Here is an 18,303-nt window from a genome sequence, read left to right on the forward strand (position 1 = left end):
TTGTTTAGTAGGAAAGTATTATGGATTATGGCACATTCTTTATTTTCCAGACATTTTCTTTCATCACCCTCTAATGGGACTTGGCATAGTGAATTGATCCTTTTTTTTTTAGACCTGGGGTATTGATCATTGCTAATGACAGTATTAATGCAGATCAGTTAATTGAGTTGATCTGGTACCCCCTCGTGGCAGGGTTATTTAGTTGTTTGTTCTTAAGGTGTTTAGAAAACAGGTGGACTATTCTTGTGTTCACTGTTATTTTTTTTTTTAAGTTCCCCATAGCAATTTGCTGTTTAGATTTGGTCAGGGCAAGATTTTTATTTTGATGACTACTAAATAAATACATGTTTATCTATGTGGATCACCAGGCATAAACCGTTGGTACCAAGACACCTGTGAAGTTTACAGAGGTTCATAGTTGAATTGCTCTCTTTATATACATCTTTAGCTTTCAGAAGCTAAGGGTGATTTCTTTTGGTGCTCCCTTTTATGTGGTAATTTGAGTAGTTTTTCCTCTTCTGGTCATATGCTACTTATTTGGGAGCCTTTCAGTCTCTTTGTCAGTCAGAGAGCATTGCCACCTGAACTTGAGTTGCTGGAGGGATACAGCCAGGTCATGGCAGAGCTCTTCTTCTGCAGATGGAGATTATGGTTTGTCTCTGAACTTCTCTAAATATCTGAAATGAAATCAAATCAGTGCCATGAATCTGAATGGATGCTTTTCTTTGTCTTCAATATTTCTTCCACTGGGATTTCAAAATTAAATACCTGAAAGTGAATGTTTCTCCTCGAGTAGTTAGCATAACCTGACTCAAATAACATATTTTCTCTCTTATTCTTTGGCAGGCTGCAGTGTTTTAGCTGCTGCAGTGAAAAACAGAACTAAAGAATAAATTTTACCGGTTTTATTGAGAATTAAGTAGAGCATGAGACTGGTAAAAAAACCTTTTCATTTATGATGACATTGTCTGTCTGAAATTGTCTGTATTGTAGATCTGAAGCAAGATTGCACCTTTGTCTTTATGTAAACTGACTTGTTTGGGGTTTTTGATTAAGTCATACTGAGCTGCAAGACCAAGGACGAGTGTGCACAGCCTGCCTGTTCAGCTGCTTAGCAATAGAAATTGCTACCTTGAGTGCAACTGTTTATAATTTCAACCTTTAACAGTTGCCAGCTGTTCTGAAAACCTGAAGGAGAGTAAAGGTGTGAGTGTTAGAAAAATCAAATTAAGTAAGGTATTTCTCTTTGCTACTTCTATGATTATATAGCATGAATTGAGTTAGATGGGATGTAGGCAATTTTTACTTAAAATACACAAAGCAGTGCTAATAAAAAACTGACCACGTAGCTTTTGGAAGTAGAGGGAAGAATAGGATCGCAGTAGTGAGATGTTTCCTTGAACGGGAGATAGTAAGAGTAAACTGTAAGGTGTACATTATGCTTCAGTCCTACCTCAGTGCTACTATTTCAAATGATTATTCATGGGCACTTCGCATTTTGCCAGGCATCACAAAGGCCTCGATTTGGAAAGCTGGAACTGTTTTGCTGTTGGATAATTTTCCCCGAGCTTTAACTTGTGTTTGAATGTTTGGCTTTATGGCGTGTCAGTAAACAGGCACGTTCAAAGTGAGCGCTGTTCCAGAATCCGGTGAGCCAAGGGGTGTGGTGCTGGCTGGCTGTGCTCCAGCCAGGGCAGCAGTAACACTTCAGGGCCTCTCTCACATATTCAGTGTTGCTTTAACTGCCTGGGCAGGTGTTGTGAGGCTTTCCAGCAAATACTGCGGCATTACATGAGAACTTTAAAGTGATGTTGATGTTGCTTCCATTCTAATTAGTTGCAAGCCCTTCCGGGCAGTTCCTGATTTCCTAATCTTACTGTTTAATTACTTTTGTAATGTTCTGCTTTTCATTAGGCAGAAACAAATCTATGTACTAGAAATGAATGTTGGAGTGGAGGTCTTCAGACTGTGTTTTGTTACTCTGCAGCACTTTCATGCAAGCGCATGGTAAATTAGTATTTGCCCTCTAATATTCTTCTAAAACTGACGTCATACTTAAGTAGACATTCTTCTGTGCTGTGGAGAGTTTGAAGTATGTGAAGGTCATCGTTGTTTTTATGTGATAATTCTATTTTATGTGTTAGCACTAAGATGATATAAGAAATTCTTAGTTCTGTTAGTTCTTAGTAACAGTTACAGGAACTAAACTGTAGGATCTTTTAGACAGGCTGTATTGGTGTTTTTGGAGTGCTGATCTTGTTAATGTCTAGATTAGCATCTTCACAGAAGATGGAAAAGCATGTTTTGCATTCAAAAAGTGATTAATTTTTCTAGTGTGAAGAATGTAGCTAGTTTTCTCTCCAGATAAATATATATGCAGTTCAAGCACTAAGTATATTTGAAAATCTATCATTATGTGTCTTTAAAATTTAATTCAAATAATTCTTAAAAATTCAGCCCTTTATCAGAACTTTTTTGAATTCAAATTAATTGCATCCATTCTGAAGGAAAAAGATTTTAAGTGAAAAAAAATATTTTCAAACAGCATTTTGCCACTTGTTAGCTTGGCAGGATCCAAAAGTTATTAGTGTTAGGGTAGCCTCCTGGATATATAACAAGCTATGTTAAAAACCTTGTGAAATTCACATGGTTTCCACAGTAAAATTCATCTCTTTCCCCTGTGTTGAGCCAATAATTTGTATTTGCTAATGTATATCTTTTAAAAATACCAGCTGCAGTACTAATAATTTTACAATCTCTAGCTAGCAGTGGCTTCTGAATAGTAAGATTAGAATTTCTTTTGTCTGTAATGCATTTGATTCAGTGACTAAACCCTGCCAGACACAGTGCAGGGATGAACATGTTTAGCTTTCTCATCAGTCTCCTAAACTGTGAACTTATATTATTTATTATCCACATTTTAACTGTGTTTAAATGTTACTTTTGCTACTTGGCAAGAACAACTTGCTGACCAGTTCTGTATTTTCTATATTAATATCAACATTTCTCCCCTCATAAAAGATGAACACAATGTTATGATTCCACATGTACACAATAAAAATTTCTGTCTTCTACCCTTGACTCTTTAGTCACAGTTTTTGTAGTGTGCTTTTGCTTTCTGTTATGTTTGGCTTCTGCTTATAAGTTTTGCTTTTCCTCTGTTCTTTGTAAATTGATGTTTTTCCTCAAAATTATTTTTCTGAAGTTTGGAGAGGGTTGCATTGTTCTTACTATTTTGAAATGGGGCTGTCTTCTTTTAATTATGAGGTTATGGTTTTTAGAATATTACCCAAATGTTCTTGTATAGTTGCCAACTGTCACTTTAAGACAAAAATATGAATTCTTTCTCTTAGTGAACTACTCACGATTGGTTTCAAATAGGCTTTTCTTAAAAAGCTAGTATGCATAAATATTAGTAGTCTTCATTTTCATAGATATGTTTATGATATTATTTTATTAATAGCAATTATAAACATCACTGGAATTTAAGGGACCACTAGTTATCTGCTCCTGGCAGATGGACAATTCCCGTGATTAATTTTGTATAAAAATGAGCAAATTCCATGAGACTGTCAAGTACAATTCTGTTACTTTTAAGCTGGAAAAATAATAAATCGTTTTTAGAAGTTCCAGAGGTATTTTAATGCTGGTGGCCCAAGATTTGCAGCATGCACAATGTTGTTGTTACGGTGCAAGTTCTCCCCAAATTTCTAGCACTTCATAAATTGTTGTGCAAGGAGCTGGTCTTCCCTGTGGTAATGTCATTCATCAGTAGATAGTAACTACTTGCATCATCTGCTCTGTTAAACTACTGAGTTGTAAAAAACTAAGAAAATGCAGTTGTCTCCAAAATTAACTACTGCCATTTTTCACATTTTACTCTTACAACCATTCAATAGTTAAAAAGATATTTTAACATTTTAGTCATACTGTTAATACTAGATTATATGTACAGTAATTTCATGAATACAAGCCGCAGCAATTTGACAAAAATTTTGGTGGAAACCTGGAAGTGCGGCTAATAGTCTGGGGCGGCTAATATGTGAATAATTTTCTGACATTTACAACCCCAGACGTGCCAGCCAGGGCGCTGAGCCAAGCACCTGCCAGTAAAAGCCGGCATTCCGCGATTGTTACAGTGTTACTGTGTTGCCCTGGCTCCCTGCAGGCAGCACGGGGGGCGGGGAGAGAGGCGGGAGAGCTCTCTTCTTCCCTCCTCTGCCGCAGCCCAGGGGAGGGGGGTGGGGGGGGCGCCGCCATTGCCGCAGTTCGGGGAGCCGACGGGAGCCCCGCGCAGCCATTGCTGTGGCCCGGGGAGGGGGGGGAAATGCGCGCCGCCATTGCCGCGGCTCTGGGAGCCGACGGGAGCCCCGCGCAGCCATTGCCGCGGCTCGGGGAGGAGGCGGGGTGCTTTGTCCGCGCCCGCCGCCGGCGCCACGGGCGCGGGAAAGCTCCGTCCCTGCCCGCCGCCGCTGCCGTAGGAACGGGGGAAGCTCCGTCCCTGCCTGCCACCGTGGGGCAGCGCCGACCCGGGGTGACCGAGCCCAGTGGCAGCGGCGGCCGGCCCCGAGCGGCAGCACCGGGCTGGGCCACCTGGCCCCGTCAGCAGCCCCTAGCGGGCCGAGCCTGCACAGCCTTAGCTCAGCCAGTAAACCCTGCCCTCCCGCGGTTCTGTTACTAATTGCACGCGGGTCCTCGCTGCGAACGACAGAGCGGCTTATATTCGGGTGCGGCTTATCTATGGACAAAAACCGAAATATTTGCCAACACCCAGAGATGCGGCTTATACTCAGTGCAGCTTGTATTCGTGAATTTACTGTATAGGAATTTATACTTTTTTTCATGCCATGGTATTTGATTTGTCCTCAAGAACTCACATATTCTCACCAATAAGTTATCATTTGTCCGCTCATTAAATGCCTTTTTATTATTAGTTTAAAATTAATCTTGTTTTAATTTGACTGTGTTTTTGGAGATACTACTTTTTCTGTTGGAACAAAAAGTAAACAAATTAGGCTGGTCTTGTTCCAAGGGGTGAATAATGCTGCATTAAATGCTTCTGCTGCATATCCTGTTTAGTGATTTGGGGGCTGAGGAGGGTGATTAATTTACAGAACTTGGCCATCTTTTTCTGATAGTGGTAGAAGAAGACCGTTTAGATGGTTTTCATTGTCTGTTTTGCAGATCTTTTTCTGTAGAGTTCATGGAAAACATACTGTTAAGTGTGACCCTTGTTGTCTTTCTGTGTCCAGTTGTTGCCTGCTGCTATCTGTATGACAGTCACAAGGAGTTTGTTTATTAACCTTTATGCACGACTTAGGAAGCAGAGCTTCTAAGGAAGGTTCTTTTATTGTGGAAGACATAAGACTTCTGAGAGTGGATTTCTTCCTTCCCTTTCAGCCAAGTGGATCTAATCTTGCTTGCTTACTGGACTGACTACATGGCCATGTAGTTTTTGGAGTAGATGTTTTGCAGGGTTTGGGATGAGTTTGTGAAACTGAAGTTGTAGTCTGAATGTGATGCAGTAGGCTCCTCATGGGAAATACTGAGTTACACTGGTTGCTTTTTGATAATGTTTCAAAGACCATTTTTTGGCATCTGAAGCTACTGCTCTACTGAGCTAAAGCTCCAGATTAGTGAATGCAAACTCACAGGGAAGATGTTAATTACAGTTAGTGCTGTGGTATTTACATGATTGCAGTTACATGTCTAGGTAGTCTATTAGTGGAAAATACAACAATTGCAAAAATTTAGTAAGCCAGTGTAAATGAACTTCGTGTCAGTGCTGCATGTTCTTGATTAGAGAGATGGCTGCTGAAGCTGCAATGCGTGCTTTTTGCCTTACAGTGATGTTGACTAAAACACTCAGTGCCTGCAAAACATTTAGCAGATAAACCTTATTTTTTTAAGATAAATGGGAGTGCGATAAATTTCCTTTTTTTCCTAACTTCTTAATTTTAATACAATTAATGAGCATGCTGATATGTAACCATGTCACATATACTTTATTCTTCCTTTCTAGATTTCTGTCTTAATTTGTGTTGTTTGTTTATCTTTTATTTTTAACAATTCAGAAACTCAGCTGGAGTGAATACTAAAAATAGTAATGTATGTAGTAAGGCATTTCCTTTTCCTGGGAAACTGTGTGATTCCCTTGCAAAATCAGAAAACCACATCTGTTTGAAACACTGCAATTGGCAGATGGTGTGGGGGGAGGGAAGAAAAGAGGAAGGATTTGGTGGAATGTAGTCCTAATAAAAAAAGTCACACAATATCAAAGAGGAGCTGACTGATTTCTTTTAACTGTTTGGTGCATTTGCAAGATAAAATCTGCTAAAGTAATTGTTTTGAAACTTTTAAAATGTTACTTCTGTGTAAACTGGAAACTATCAGCAACAGTATTTATTAAATTGATGGTTGTTAGGAAAATGAGATCTCAGAAAATACCACTTTAATTTCCTTACGGGTTGTCTTTCAATTATATGATATTTGAAAGGAGGTGAGACGACATTTTAAAAAGTTTTCTGTTATATTTCTTAGGTTTTCAGTACTTACTCAAATGAAGACTATGATAGACGTAATGAAGAAGTTGATCCTGTGGCAGCCTCGGCTGAGTATGAACTTGAGAAAAGGGTGGAAAAAATGGAAGTGTTTCCTGTGGAAATTGAAAAAGGTGCAAATCAAACCTTGAACATTTGCCAAGAGATACTATGGGATCAAAAGATAAAACCATAACTGTATATTCCCTGAATTTTAAGTATTGAATTCTTGAATGTATGTCCAGATTAATGGCCAGTTCTGGTGAATTTAGTGAGTATTAACTGGACAGGCCTCTATTTAAGTGCATATTGTCCTACTGAATAGAAGTTAGGAATGGTACAGGGCAAAAAGGCTTTAAGTAGTATCTACATAGAAAATATGTTCCATTTTTTTCTCTTTTTCAAGGGAATTTTTTATCTTGTGTGGAAGGACTTGGAATGCTTTGAAAAAAACTCAGTACTGCTAATTGTTATATCATATATCATGCAGCTAATGTTAGGTATTTGAATCCCTTAGGTGACAGGGGTCTGGGCATCAGTATCATTGGAATGGGAGTTGGTGCTGATCAGGGACTGGAAAAACTAGGTATTTTTGTAAAAACAATAACGGATGGTGGAGCTGCTCAGAGGGATGGACGGTGAGTTTTTCATTGAATCGATTATGCTTTTTATAAATTTCCAATGGAGCCCAGTTGCTATCATTAGATATGCTGAATACTGTGAATAAAAATACAAAAGCTGGATGCAGCTGAGTGAATATTGCACTCCTGCTGTATGTTAAATTTTTAAAAGCAAGTTATTTATTATAGGACATTTTTGCTAAGTAACTGCAGATCTGCTTACTGTAGAAGCCTTCAAAATGAGCCCACGTGTAGAAGTACTACAAAGTCGTGTTGACACCCCAGAACGCCAATCACTGTGTAAATAGTATAAAAAACATGGAGTCAAATACTGGGTTAATTTTAATTGGTGATTTGTGTAGCAACAGAGGATGAGGAGACTATTTTTAAGCAATGAATTTCAATGGACTCAGAATTTATCATTCTAAATACTAGTGAGTTTTAAGAGATATTTGTCATGTCAAAAACATTTCAAGCCAAAATACTATTGTTTAACTGATAGCTAAGCATTTATTTATTTTTCAGAATTCAAGTAAATGATCAGATTGTTGAGGTTGATGGCATAAGTCTAGTGGGAGTTACTCAGTTCTTTGCAGCCACTGTACTAAAGAACACCAAAGGCACAGTGAGGTATGTATGTTTTCTATGAAATAATAGTTTCTTTTTGTCATTTTTCATTCATGGAGGATACCACAGTATGAAAATTTTAGGAACATATTGTGGAAGGCAACAGTGTAGCAAACTCATTTCTTAAGCATATGTTAAGATTTTTTGCTACAAGATAATTTGTTTTTTTTCCTGTAGGTTTCTGATTGGGAGAGAGAAGCCGGGGGCTGAGAGTGAAGTAGCGCGTCTCATTAGTGAGACCTTAGAGCAAGAGAGATGTCTGTACGAGCAGCACTATGCTCATGATGATACAGAGCAGGTAAAACATTGCTCATGCTCTGCTGATGGGATAAACTGAAACAAAAAAGTGTAACACAGGCAACTTGTTAAAAACAGGAAAATAAGCACTTCATACACTACTGTTATCAAGGCACATGATTATTGCTTTATCACTAATCCAAAATACACTTATACCTGTCAGTTGTATGTGATAGTTTTGTGCATGTCTTTCTTTGTTCTCTTAGGTATAAGAAATTAAAAAGGAATTGTAACTAGTCAAGAAAAGTTTTGCAGCTGGTTGAATTCCTTGATTGTGTGTTTTGGTTATTGCTACTACCATAATGCAAAAGAGTGTGTGTGTGTGTGTGTTACTGAATGTCATGATTTTCTCGTTTTGTCAGGATGATGACTATGATGATGAGGAGGAGGATACTTATGAGTCACATTTACATGGAAAATCTGTAGAAGTTTTTGATCTTCCTGAAAATGAAGATATTGGTTTACTACTGGATATGGATTCAGCACAGTCTCTTCTTAAATTTAAAGAGGTGGTATAGCATATTTTAAAATACTTAAAGTATTTTTAAAAATTCTTTGTGATGCACTGGGGAGCATCTGAACCTTGTAGGATTTGGATATAATCTCCTTTATGTTCTCTCTTGTTGCTTTGGGTTTTTTTTTTTCCCACTGTCAGCAATATCTCTGGTAAATGTCCATTGGAATGTAGGTGTTTTGTATTTCTTTTTTTATCTCCAGTTTCCCTATGCATATTTGCATTAAACAATCTTTTGATTTAAATTAAATTTTAAAAGCCCTTGGAAACAGGCAGTAGAACCCAGCCCTATCTCTGTCCTTGTCATGTCTGAGTGTTGCATTAGATACATAGAATTCTTCTCCTAGTTTTCCTGTGGCCCTTTGGTTTTTGAATGTGTTTGCTGCCCAGTAGAATGACTTTAGCTGCGGAGAGCATGGGGGGTTGCGCAAATACAGTCTCAAGTGTTGTTGTGAGATATTTTTCAGGAAGACAAGAAATACGTATTTAATTTTTTGGTTTAGTCCCTGCAGTCTTCTGAGATATCTGTGTACATAAAAGCACTTGATTCTGTAGACAGGCATATTTTTGGCTTGGAGGGTACTTTTATGGTGTGTTTTTTGGAAGGAATGGATTTGTAAACCCAATAGGGCATTCCAGGCTCTGAATCACAACATAATTGGAAATGGTGCGGTTCTCTTTTCCCAGGGTTTTTATAAAGGAACATATTTGCTTTATTCAGGGCTGTGGGATTTAGTCAGGGACTTAAATGGTACAGCCTCAGCCTTTGACGTTTAGGAGTTCAGGCTTCTCTGATAGATTTAAGTGCCTGTCATTTTCACTCTGGTAGGTGAAAAATATACTGAAAAAAACCCTGTTTTGTCAGACACTCTTTGCTGCTACATCAGCTTTATTTTTGTGAAGAATTGGTATTTTGCAGACCTCCTAAATTTCTTCTCTTGATAATGTTGCCAGTATCATTTAGGAAGTAGAAATTGCTGGCTGCTGTTCTCTAGAGAACATTTACAATTTTTCTAGGTTTGGAAGTATAGCAGCAAGCTGAAGCTTCTTAAGTGCTATATTTATTTGGGATACAATTATAATCTGGTGTAGCATCATAACGGTGCTGTTACTAACATAATCTAAATGAAGAATAGTCATGGGTTCACCAGTTTTAATTTGGATTTGGTGCAATGTGCCTTGACAAAAAAGAAAATCTCCGCAGGGTTACAGATGGAAAGTGAGATACAAGGATTAGTACTTGTTAAAAAAAAACCTTTACATTTGGCTTAAGTGTAATCTTTTTGATTTCTAATAATCCTATGAAGATTTGTGGTGTAAAAATAGATGGCTTAATTTTAAAATAAAGCCAGTACGTTTATTTTGAAGTGCTGATTGTAAAAATATTTAGTGCTGTTAAGTTTTTCTTTTATTCTGTGTACCAGTTATCATCATAAGTGCATTGCTGCCTTTTCATTACCCTGGCACATTAAAGAGTTATTGTAATCTTTTCAGCTTTCCTGATGTATAGACAGCAATGGGAGATTTTTAGGGTGGGTATGTACTGTGGAACTTGTTTGAGGTTTGAGTAATTTTTATTTTTATTTTAATAAAAGCTCATGATTACTTCTCCTGTAATTGATGAATTATTGACTTTATGCCACTCTAACAATGATTTGGGGGAAAAGGGAATCATGGAGAAATACTTAAAATTAGCATTTTCAAATATAATTTTGTGTATGCTCATACATTTTTTTTTGTCTATTCCAGCTACAATTAAAACATGCAGTAACAGTAGCTGAAGTGAATCAACTGAAGGAGAAAGTAAGTTTTCAAAGAATATTGTTATTAGTATGGTTTTTTTTTTGTTGTTGGGTGGTTTATTTTGAAGTTATGGCTACTGATTTTACCAGGACTAGGCTGAATGCAAAAGGCAGCAATCCGTTTATACCTCAGGCACTCTATACTCTGTTACGCTAGACCAACATTTCTAAGCTGAAGAGCTATGCTCAAATTAAAAATAAAATTTAAAAAATCAACCAAACAAATAAAGCCCCAAAAAGTCACACAAAACAAGTAAAAAAACCCATCCCCCAAGTCTCCACTTTAAAATGAATGCTTCAGTATTACTTCTTAAGAGTAGCTGAATATAGTGGAGAGCTGTATGAAACAATTTATAAACAAATATGAGAACATTATCAGTGGATAAGACTTGTCTTATTTGAGAATAGATTTGGCCAGGCAATGGTTTGTGTCTTTCTGTTAAAAGAAAGTTATTTCTGTTATCCTCTTTCCCTCAAATTTCTGACCTGGTCTGGGCAGAGTGCTTCTTTCCAGTAGTTTTGTGTTTTGCTCAAGATTGGGTCAATGCCTCTGCTTATTCTGAGAAAGTGTTTCTTGTTCTTTTTTGCTGCATTTTCCACTGGTGCAGGTTTATACACAGCATTTTTCTGAAATACTGTGTGTGAGCGAGCAGCTTCTTTTATTCCACTGCCCTTCTGTGTTGCCTTGCTCAGAAATAGAATAAGTTGCAGCACATTTCTAGCAACAGGTAGCAAGTGAAGAGGGCATAGTGCTTCAGTTTGCAGTAATTTTCTGTAACAGTATCTGTTGAGGTATTTAATGCACTCTGCAATTGTTGAGGCAAGGCAGACTAGGACATTTCCCTTTTTGATTTCTGACAGTGCTCCTCCTCTTTCTAGTATTCTTGGCATGTGACCCAACTGGATTGCACAAAAACTGTTAAAAATATTGATGTTAATACAACTTACAACCCCATTTTTAAGTTAAAGAAATTCTTGGTCCTTTCAGCATCCTTGTTCCAGGTGATCTTAACTGGCTTCAAAATCATTGATTTTCTTAGTGTAAGTGATGTCCCCAAAGAAGGACACATGGACAAACTAAGCTCTGTCTATCCTGTTCACTCCTCCAAGACCTGGAGAGCTTCGCATGTTAACATTCCCATGTGTAATGTGGCTGCTGTCAAGCTGAAGGGGTGGCATCCCTTTCCTTTACTGAGGGAATATTTGGTGGTTTTGTACATTAGCTCAAGAAAAGGAAACCCTGCACCGTCATTGATGGGGAAGACCAATGTCATAGAAAGTTACCAGGGAAGTTCAACTGGTCGTGTTATCTTTATTCAAAAAGCTGTCAGTAACAAAGTAGTAGGACAGGGAGCTAGTCTTACACAGGTTAAGATTCTTTATCTGCAGTTGCCTTTGAAGGTATTCAAAATAGGCCTTTCTAGAGATATTAAGATCTGGTGAGATCTTGAATGATGTAAGCTGATAATACAGGTCCTGGTCATTAACATGCTGGTAAGTATGTAATTATTATTAGATATTCTCTACTTAAACATGTATCAACAACTGTTTTTTATTTAATCTTTTAGTTTAGATTAATTTGTTAAATATTAATCTTTTCAGTTAAAAGTTGCTGAAGCAGAAAAAAACGAATGGAAATTTAATCGAGCCCAACTACAGCAAAACTTGGATGAAAGCAAGGAGAAAATTAAAAAGTTAGAGACCTACTGGTTAGAGGCACAAAACTTATGCAAAACAGTAAATGAGCGTCTCAAAGAGACTCAAGAACAATGTGATGCCCTTGAAAAGAAATACAACAAGGCCAAGAAATTACTTAAAGACTACCAGCAAAAGTAAGTACCCCAAAATACCAGGTGTATATTTATAGCTTGTTTTGTACAACTTGGGGAAGGTTGTCAGCAATACCTAGGGGAATAGGATTTGCTTAACATACTTTCTTTTCATGGATTAGAGTGCAGGGAAGCAGTGGGCTATAAATGCAGAGTTATTCCATACCTTACATCACCAGCTTCTGGAAAGGTTCTCTGGAAATCTTGCTGCTGCTTTTGATTCATAGCTAAGGAAAAATTCTTTAATATTTCAATGACAACTTATTTTTAAAAACAATTTAGTTTAAAAGCTGTAATGCATCTATATTTTTTGGAAGGACTATTTGAAATTTGATACCAGGTGTTTGGCAATACCTTTTGTTCTTTGTGAAAAACCCTCAGCTTTGATTCGCTTCAATGTTCCAGATGGAGTAGGCATCAAAGGTTTTTTAATAATAGCCAGATACATGTTGTACAGTCTGAGTTAGGAGTTTTATCTTGTAGGAGGAGTAAAAACTGAAAGTTTGAGGGTATGTATCTAGCCCACTAAAATGGCAATGTGAAGACAGTATCTTCAATCTGTGAAAGGGTTTGGGTTTCTTAGAAGAAATGTTGCTTATTAGATACACCTGTGGGGGACTCCAGCACTGTTGTTATGCATAGTGTCTAATTGTTCTAGTCTTCCCTCTTGGCTAAACAAGAAGTAATTGCAAAATATTTGTAGGTGTGTCCTAATAATGCAGAACTGTGGCTTTTGATAGTTACTGTAAGCCTATAATACTCTTGTTCCCAGTTTTTCCACTTGCTACTTACTTTTAAAGGCAATTTATTACGATATTTTGGTTTGTAGTTCACATCCAGAAATGTTACTTTTCACAGTACGTTTTTGTGCTGTTTGGTGAGCTTTTTAAAGGTCTCCTTTCCCCTCTCCTCCCAAGCTTATCCGCATGGAAGTTCAAAAGTACGTGAAGATGACTGCTAACACGCTACTTTCCATTCCCTCACTGTTTAGCAAATTTCCATTACTCGTTTGATTGTCCCTGAAGCTTTGCATCTGTTGTAGCTGTTTTATGCTTATTTTCTGGTTTTGTATGTCGTTCCATATGGCACAGGCAAAAGCAGCTTTTCTTTTTGTTTCTTTCTTGTAGTCACTACTTCTTTTTTGTAAAACCCGGCCATGGCAATTGCTGTAGGATGAACCAAGTAGAAACTTGAAATGCAATTTATTTTCCTACAAAGAATTTTGCCATAGTTTTTGGAAGGAAAATATACTGTGTGTGCATGTATCTTTGTGGAAGACAGTAAGATGTAATGATTGGAGTTGTGCATGTATTTCAGGCTTAAATGCATATACAACTTGCCACTTTTAAAATGAGAGATGGTTGTAACTTTGCAGAAAAAGTGTTGCCACATATCCTTTTTCTGCCCAGAGTAAATTACAGTCATCTGAATTTTCTTTTGAAGACAGCAGAAGTATCCAAATAAATGCATCATTTTAAGATTATTGAATCAGTTATATCTTACAGACTTATTTTTGTCACCATTCACTAATGGAATGCTTTTTAGTAAATGCAATTGTGCATATTTCTATTTAACATATTTTTCTACATTTTTGTGTATTACTGTTTCATAGTCACATATATATTTTTTTCACCAGAGAAATAGAATTTATGAAGAAAGAAGAAGATCATTCAAAGCTACTTGAAGAGAGAGACCAGAAATATGCAGAACAACTGAAAATACATCAGGAAAAAGTAAATCAGTATTATATTTTGAAATAAACTTCGGCATTCTTGGACACTTGTATCTCACTTCTGAATTTTAATTCTTGCAGATTTCAGAGCTTGAAAATAAATTAAAAGCATATGAGAAAATGCCTTATGTGTTTGAAGGTGTCAGTTTATTGGAAGATGACTGTCAAAGTACAGGCCAATCTAATGAACAGTCAAAGATAAAAGAAGACAATGAAAAAGAAACCAAATCAGTAGAAGAAAGAATAAATTCTTTAGATATGCTGATTTCTGGTAAGTAGATTGTATGTAGTATTTTTTATTTGCACTTAAGGAAAATTAGTAAGAGTTATATGTGAAGATAAGTGTTAGCTGATTCATACTGACTGAGTAAATGTTTTCGCTGAGTCAGTGTGGATACTTGAGTTTAGGTTCCCCCAATATTTTCAGTATGGTTGTAATGTAATTCTTAAATGTTTTGGGAAAGAGGAGGTGGATGGAGAGACAACTATTTTAACTGTTCTTCAGATTCTCTGTTAGTGAAACTAATAGTGGGACTGAAACATTGAGATGTATCAAGTAAAATCCCATGAATTTCAAGCTCTAATTTACAGTAAACTTACTGTGGTTTTTTTTTTGGTCTTGTAATTCTGTTATAAAATATCTGATGGAGGTTCAAATGAGAATTAAATTTTTTAAATATTTGGTAAACTCTTACTTTGTAAAGAGTTTCTATCTTAAAGAATGAAGCTAGGAAAGCACATTCAGGGCACAAATTTTCTTTTATTTGAGAACAGAATTCAGTTTTCAATCCATAAGACAATTACATTCTGTTGGATTTTATTATTTTTTAATTAAAGAACTTGGATAAAAGTATATTTCAAATGGCTATTGCAATGTTTAAAATTGGGGTAGTATAATATAAGAAGTATTTTCATACAGTAATGGTTAACAGGTATAATAATAGTGACTGAAATTCTGAATATTTTAATATTTTTCTGGACAGTGGGTTGGTGAACTTGCCTACCAGTTTTTGCTGGTTTTTTGTTTGCTTTTTTTAAAAGTATGTATTTGTTGCAGATTTTGATGCTTTTGTTGGGGATACTCCCAGATTAGACACCAGTGCCCACAAAGCAAAAGCTCAGCTTGCTTTGAAAGTAAAACGCCAGCCGCCTTCCCGATCAAAGCTGAAAGAATCTCTTGCGGGTGGACAACAGACTGCAAATCTACAGGTACTGACATTTACAATCATGCACTCTGGTTACTGAACACGAGTTGAGTTTTATCTCTATTTACAGCTGTAAGTGTTCTCCATGCTTCATTCAGGCGGTGTCAAAGTATCGTAGTTTTATGCTGCATCAAGTGAAAAAACCTTTTAGAGTTCATAACATATATGTGAACTCCAGCATGGTTGTTCAGCACAGTTAATTTGAAGTTAGCAAGGAACTAGGAGAACTTGTTCTGTGCCACTTCTGCTTGCTGAAAAATTTTGATACAGTGATATATTGTGAAATACACTAATTTATCTGGAACGAGTTAGTTACTAAATTTCTTCAAAAAGAGTTCTGAAATGCTTTATTGTTCCATAAGTCATCATTTGCGTTTACAAGAAGTGTACCAGTGAAATGTTCTCATGTTTCTGGAAAGCAGCTGAAGAATTGAGGTACAGATAGTCAATATATGAGAGAGCCTGTCATAGAAGGAGAGCACCGAACTAATTCAGTTAGACTGAAAAGTGGCTGCATTGAATTGGAATGGCTAAGGTGTACCAGAACATTTCTGATTTGGTTAGAAAAAGATTATTTGGGATGTGCAGAAAGATGTGTATAGAGGTGAGTAACAGCCTATAAAATCATATTCATGTGATTCAGATGGTATCCACAAGTATGTAAATTCAAAAAATTTCATCAACTAAGGAAATTTGCTGAGCACGTTCTTCCACTCTGGTAAAAGAACAGAAAATAAAAGACTGTATGTCATGTTTATATTAAAATAACTTTCAAATTTTTTGAAGGATGAGGATTCAGAAGAGAGTGTTCTCAACAGACAGTCTTCCACTATGAACCTAACTAAGACCTTGGAAACAAGTGAAAAATTACCTCTCCTGTGCCTGGATGATGCAGATCGAAAGAGTGAAAAGCCTGATAAAAGGGAAAGTACAGAAAGTCCTCTGGAGTCAAGTCCTTCTGCTTCCACACACTCTTCTCCAGTACACAAGCCAAGCAATGAAAATAGCACAACCAGCACTCGTTCACCTCCTCCTGAAGGGATGACTCCAAATTCTCCTCAAGGGTATCTCAAGAATGTTAAGCCAAGAGAAGCAAAAGGGAAAGGGAAAGAAGCCAAGGGTAAGACTTAAGGGTTTATTATTATTTTAATTCTTTGGGATTTAAGTTTTACAAATTTAAGATGTAATCAGTAAAGGTCCTAGTACATTTTTGCAAAACACTAGCCTTATAAGTGGCAATGTATTGGAAAGCAAGTCTGACAGATTTCCTGACTGCCAGAAAAATTCATTATCTGAGTATTTAAACAAGATACAGATTCTGAGTATTGTGGGAATTTTACTGTATTATTCATCATGTCCTCTTAGGATTATTTGTCACTAGAAGGTGGTTAAAGGTCTTATAATCAGCCTAGTCACTACTAATCATTATTTGGTAGGAATAGTTGGCATTTTTCTTATGAATAATTGAAAAAGGGATCTAATGTAATCTTTTAAATGTTTGATATCTTCTGTAATCAGCTAGTACAAATGTGTAAAGATAGATTACTTACTGTCTCTGCTATACAGCTCAGACAAAACCATTCTTTTAATACTCTGGAACAGGATTTGTTTTATACTGTCCTTATTTCATATGTTTCTATAAAGTCTCAAACAAAAATAGTCTAACACTCCACTTATTAAGACATATACCTAATACATATGTGATTTTGCTTTCTTTTCTGCAGTTTTTTTCTGTGATGGCAAAAGCATTGTAAACCTTTTTTCTAAATTGGCCCCTGGAATTGCTAATTAATGCAGTACATGAGGATTAGTATTGAAAGCTTGTTCTTTGTGAACAAAATGACATTAAATGCTGTTTCTGCTAGGTTGTTGCTTTCTAACTGTTTTTAAATGTCTGCCTATTATTTTATGGAATTAATCCTTTCTGTTACCTTTCATCCATTCATGTGTCAGTCTGTATTTTTAACCTACTGTGCCATGTTGAAGAAATTACCTCTTTTCTTAAAATATTACCTCTGGAAATAGAGGTGGAAACAACCATCAGTATTAAAAGTAATTCTTCTGGTTTTGTATTCAAGTTGAAAAATAACAGTTTATAACAGTTAATAGCAGTTTAACTGTAGTTATAATTTATTGGATGTTATATATTTAGAAAATTTAGCTTAACTAATTAGCTAAAGTTCTAAAGTTGATCAGAAACATCATCTGATTAGATATGGCAAAAAAACGGGGAAAACTCTTGAGTATCCTGACGTAAGCTTTGAGATAATCCTTCCTGAAATATATAAGGGTTATTTCTGATAGAGATATGGATAGTTGACCTCAATTTTGTGTACTAAACAGGATTTTTGGTTTTTATGGTCCTTGAAGGAATGTATCTATATCTTGTCAGGAGTTGTTTTGAAGGTAGAGCTTAAAATCTACTTTGTCTCCCAAAAAGCAAACTGTATCTCTTTCATAGGTAGCTAAGTTAGGAAACACCTGATTTGCAATACAAAATGTATTTCAATTACTTTTTTAAAATCTAATAGCCTGAGAATTTTAAACTCAGTGCATTTAGGACTTGCAGTAATCTTTCACAGTCCACTGAGAAGAGGTCATGTGGTACTTGTCACTTAATTTTGCATAATAATTGAAAAGTTGATACTGAACATTCTTCCTTTGACAAAAAATTCGGTACTAAGAGTCTTGGAGGAGTTTCAAAGTTGCAGTTGTTTCTTCAGAATTGTTGCAGTTGTTCCTTCAGAATTGTTGCAGTTTGAATGCCATTTCCAGTAAAGTCAGCTTGTCTGGAGCTGTCTACTCTGCAGGTACTGACGACCGTGTTGGTCAGGCACACCTTCTGGAGATGGCAGCTGTGTACGTAGCCCATGTTTGAGGCAGCTGGCCTGGACTGGCTACTGAACCAAAAATAATACTGAAGGAGCATCTATAATATTTCAAGAGTAGTAAAGAAATACTAAATGCTGTATTTGTTCACCTGCTGCCTTAAAAATTAGTTTCTTGGATGCATCTTACGCTGACTATGTGGTTGTGTGTTTTGAAGTTGACATTGTGCAAAAGAAAGAGGTACTTTTTTCTAAACGTGTCATAATCTGACTTTTGTTTGTGATTAATTAGAGCAAAATACTGTGGTAA

The 18,303-nt window shown here is 36.5% G+C and overlaps 1 protein-coding gene across 5 annotated transcripts in view; it reads left to right on the forward strand.

The window, feature by feature from the left end:
• LOC116998560 (neurabin-1-like) overlaps positions 1-18,303 on the forward strand; it is a 40,991-nt gene that overhangs the window by 9,066 nt on the left and 13,622 nt on the right. For all 5 annotated transcript variants that reach the window (XM_033064361.2, XM_033064362.2, XM_033064360.2 and 2 more), the window contains exons 3-13: positions 6,541-6,673; positions 7,057-7,177; positions 7,685-7,789; positions 7,964-8,084; positions 8,446-8,592; positions 10,347-10,400; positions 12,002-12,231; positions 13,865-13,961; positions 14,042-14,231; positions 15,018-15,169; positions 15,952-16,285. In XM_033064361.2, coding sequence (XP_032920252.1) covers positions 6,541-6,673; positions 7,057-7,177; positions 7,685-7,789; positions 7,964-8,084; positions 8,446-8,592; positions 10,347-10,400; positions 12,002-12,231; positions 13,865-13,961; positions 14,042-14,231; positions 15,018-15,169; positions 15,952-16,285 — 1,684 coding nt within the window. The remainder of the gene's footprint in view (positions 1-6,540; positions 6,674-7,056; positions 7,178-7,684; positions 7,790-7,963; positions 8,085-8,445; positions 8,593-10,346; positions 10,401-12,001; positions 12,232-13,864; positions 13,962-14,041; positions 14,232-15,017; positions 15,170-15,951; positions 16,286-18,303) is intronic.

Source organism: Catharus ustulatus, chromosome 7, assembly GCF_009819885.2.
Source record: "Catharus ustulatus isolate bCatUst1 chromosome 7, bCatUst1.pri.v2, whole genome shotgun sequence".
NCBI classification, from domain to species: Eukaryota; Metazoa; Chordata; class Aves; order Passeriformes; family Turdidae; genus Catharus; species Catharus ustulatus.